The 4,101-nt window shown below is 41.8% G+C and overlaps 1 protein-coding gene across 1 annotated transcript in view; it reads left to right on the forward strand.

Annotated features, from left to right (window-relative positions):
- Nucleotides 1-308: 308 nt before the first annotated feature.
- Nucleotides 309-4,101, forward strand: part of dock10 (dedicator of cytokinesis 10) — a gene marked incomplete in the record, with an annotated part of 61,307 nt that continues 57,514 nt past the window's right edge. Inside the window, 1 exon segment of the mRNA XM_035679930.1 lies at nt 309-562. Within this exon segment, the coding sequence (XP_035535823.1) occupies nt 455-562 (108 nt within the window).

Genomic DNA, 4,101 nt, shown 5'->3' on the forward strand with positions numbered 1-4,101 from the left:
TGGGAAAATACAATTCAGTAGCAGCACAAAATTACCTGTTTCTTTTCTCCTGTCAAGCTGGACAAACAGACTGGAGAGCAACACTGCAATTGATGCTGTTACCCTTCAAAATAAAAGCACCGCTCGTCGTCAAGAATGAATTTCGCTCGGTTCCGCCAACATTTGTTTTAATTCGAAATTCATAACCGGAAGTACTATATCTGAGTCAGTCCAGGTTGACGTCAGCTTCGACGCACAGACATCCTCTGCACTCCGTGCTCTGAGTGTGTGTAAGGACTGTGTGTGCGCCTGTGCCTGTGTGCGCGTGTGTGTGTTAAGCGTGTGTGTGTATGCGTGTGTGTGTGTGTGTAAACACAGCTCAGTCGGCTCAGGTTAGGAGCGAGGGCCAGTCGGGTCTGACTGCAGCAGAAACTAGCAGGCTGAATTGTGCTCGGTGACCCGCTCAGATGAGGAGATGGCAGCCGAGTCGACCCGGAGATTCACCAAGAACCTGCTGAAACCGGGGAGCGCGGCGGAGATACGGCAGACGGCGTGCAACGCAGTCAGACACTCCGCAGTGACGGTGAGTAGGACCCGCGTGAAATTGCGAAAACATGGTGGTAGTGAAAAAACGCATCACCACCTGTGGGCCCGGGGATTTTTTATTTATTTATTTATTTATTTATTTGTTTGTTTTACCGCTCTGACCCCGTAGGCTTTACATCTGGAACTGAATTAGATTTGGGATCATCTAGTCGCAGCAGACACACCGCACCACTGCACCGCAGCTCTGGCGGACCCTGACATTGGCATTCATGTTGCATCTTTGCAGTGGATGAGCGGTGCAGCAGCGCCGTTTCACCCTCATATTGATCTTGCAGTGTGAACAATTCAGTACGTTTTTTTTTTAAATGGATAATGCTCGCTTGGTGCAGGGATTTGCCATATTTCTTTTTCATACACTATTGAGGGAAAAAGAAGCCGCTTATTGGCTGGTAATGTGGCTATAAAGTCGAACAGCCTATCCTATTCCCCTGTGGGTTGGAGTTTATTTCGGTGTGGCTGGCGCTGGAGTGAATGAAATGCAGTAAATAGCGGCTTTGGTAGTAGGGGATAGTAGGATGCGGCATGACACAGGCAGCGGTTTACATCTGCCCAGCGGTGCACAGAGACGCCAGGAAAAGATGGAGGGAGGAGGAGCAGAGAGGGAGATGAATTCGGCCACTGGGCTCGATTTGCGACTGCTGTTCTATTATCAGGGCTATTTTTAATAGCGTGGATTGTGTGAAACGTGTGCTCCAGTCAGTGGGTGTGTCACGCCGTTTATAATGAGAGGCTCTGATTGACACATGAAATAGTGGGAGGAGGGGTAATCCACGGAAAAAAAGAAAAGAAAGAAAACCAGCCACACACGCACATGTACACGCACAAACAACACAAGGAGAAGGATTTGTGTTGATGATTTCCTTTTGATTCATCTGGCAGAGGACAAATCCTCTACCTTACATTGTGTGTGTGTGTGTGTGTGTGTGTGTGTGTGTGTGTCCATTCTGTATGGATTAGCATAGAGAAAGGTCACTCCACTCCAGTCTCTTTGCTGCTACTCTACATCCTCTTCACTCTGGTGTTAGTGTGTCAGTGGGACACAAACGCAGAACAGAGCGTAGTCACAATTGATTGGGATAAAGAGGGAGAAATGTAATAGTGCATCTGATTTTCCAAATGGAAGAAGACAAGATTAAAACTGAAAAGAATTGAGTCACAGTGAATGAAACCTTGATTTTTCTGTGTATTTCTCACTGCGGAATAGACGTTTTCTACGAGCAGCCAGATGTTACTAACTGAATAGAACAGAGTACAAAAGAATAGCACGAGCCTTAAGAGTAAAGGTTTACTGACAGTATGCATTTATCATGTCCCCGAATGGAGTGCAACATAGCAGTGTTTATTGATTCCCTTATTGGATGTAGAAATTGACTGGTGGGTCACCTTGTGTTGGTGTCATTTAGGACATAGATACACATGTTGCATTGCAGTAACAACAGACTGAGCTTCACTTCCTCACATAAAAAGCCCCGCAGCTCAAGTCCTACACCAGGTCTGTGGTTTTTAAGCAAAGTGAAGTGTCTTGTTGAAAAAAAAAAGGAAGTGAGAGATATACACGAGATATTTGGTGAGCATGTATCTCAGTCTGAAACAAGTGGCTTAAACAGTTATGGTAATCAATACATTAAGCAGCAAAAGTCTTTGTTCTTCATTAAAGCCTTCTTTTATTTATAGTATACAGCGCTTTTTATTATCTAGACATTTTGACGCGTTATAGTAGGAAAAGAACAGTCCAAATAATGTAAATAAAATTATACAATTAATGATGGCTGAATTTCATGTATCTGCTTCAGTTTCAGTTGCTTCCTGGTATTTTGGCTCACTGTGACACTGACACAGCTTAGTGGAACACTAAGCTGTTGTTAATGTTGTTCGTAACGCCTGCATTTTCTGCTATGACAAGTCAAATTGGCTGCTTTGAAAAAGCATACGACTCCAAAAGGAATATTTTGTACAAAAAGAGTATGATATTCAAGATGTATTGTTACAGATACCAATTCTCTTGCACAAGTTCTGCTCAGTAGTTCCTTAAAACATATGATCATTACTGATTTTGGCCCAGTAAAATATTTGGTGGATTAAATACAGGCTGATTGTGGACAATATGGATCCATTTTGAATGGAATGTACAATTTTGAGGTACTTGTGTATTTCCATTTTTTGCTACTTTATACTTTTTACTTCACTGCATTTGATAAGTTTAGTTCCTAGTTACTTTGCAGATTCAGATTATCTGCACAAAATAATCAACAAACAAATGATCATCCATTATTAGAGATTACTGGAAGCTGCCCAGCAGTATATGAAGTAGTTGAAGTCTGCCCCACCTTACCCACAATGCATCACTATTTAAAATACAATAAAACAATATTCTGAAATGGATCATTCTGCATAATGAGTACATTTTAATGCTTCTTTTGTACTCTTTTGTACTTTTGTAATGCAGGGCTTTCACTTGTATCAGAGTATTTTTACACTGTGGTATTGATACCTGAGTACTCCTCTACTATGGAATATAGACATATATCGATATGCAATACATTTCCTGTGTAATTAGTTGAGAAATTGTTAGTGGATAAAATAACCAGACGGACACATCTGATTTGGCAAATCCAGTGAATTAAATACCTGTCACGTCAAGGTAAAGATAAACATCACATCATATAAATATACAATTTTGCCAAAAAACAATCATTCTAATTGATTTGCACCGTTGCCCACAAAGTGTAAATGGTTGACAAGTTTGTATTGTCTCATGTACATAATGTCACAATTCCCACGCTTGTGCAGAATTTACGAGAACCTCTAACCTTTTCGTAAAAAGGTTGTTGTTTATAACGGTGAGAATCGAAATGGAAACGATGACTGATACTTTGATCAGTGTGTGCAAAGAAATGTTTTGTCATCCTTCAGTGCGAGAGTCTGACTGACTGGTTAGTCTCAATTCCTTCCTATAGCTCGAAAAAGTTTCTAAAGATGGAAAACCCATTAATAATTACTTGAGGTCATTCTGTATGCACAGATATAGGATGCAGAAACGTTGAGAGGAAAAAAAAGAGGGTGAAGCAGGATGAAAGAGTAAGCATGTGTGTAAATGTGTAGGTATATCGCTTGTGCGCACAGGCTTTAGGTTAAGTGGGTGTGTAAATGTCCATAGGCGTGTGCATGTGTGTGGACGTTTTTTTGTGAGTGTGTTAATGCATGTCCTTTTGTTGGTGAAAGAAACCAGGTCAGCAGAATCAGGCCCTGTGGCATAACATTCAGTGAAGCGTGAGCCTTTCTCTTTCTCACTGACCCCCTCTCTCTTTTCATAGTAGCCAGTCTTTTTTTCCTCGTTCACTTAACGGCACCCCCCCTTCTCTGACTTTTACCCCCCATCTCTTCATGCCTTCACTGATTCAGTTTCTTCTATACCTGAGTTCTGACACTGCTTAATTCTGTGTTTCTTACCACCCCACTGCTCTCCATGGGTCCTCAGTCAGCTTAGATCAGTTTCTGAAGTGTGTGTGTGTGTGT

Source organism: Morone saxatilis, unplaced genomic scaffold (genome assembly GCF_004916995.1).
Source record: "Morone saxatilis isolate NCDOM2014 unplaced genomic scaffold, NCSU_SB_2.0 Contig8, whole genome shotgun sequence".
NCBI classification, from domain to species: Eukaryota; Metazoa; Chordata; class Actinopteri; family Moronidae; genus Morone; species Morone saxatilis.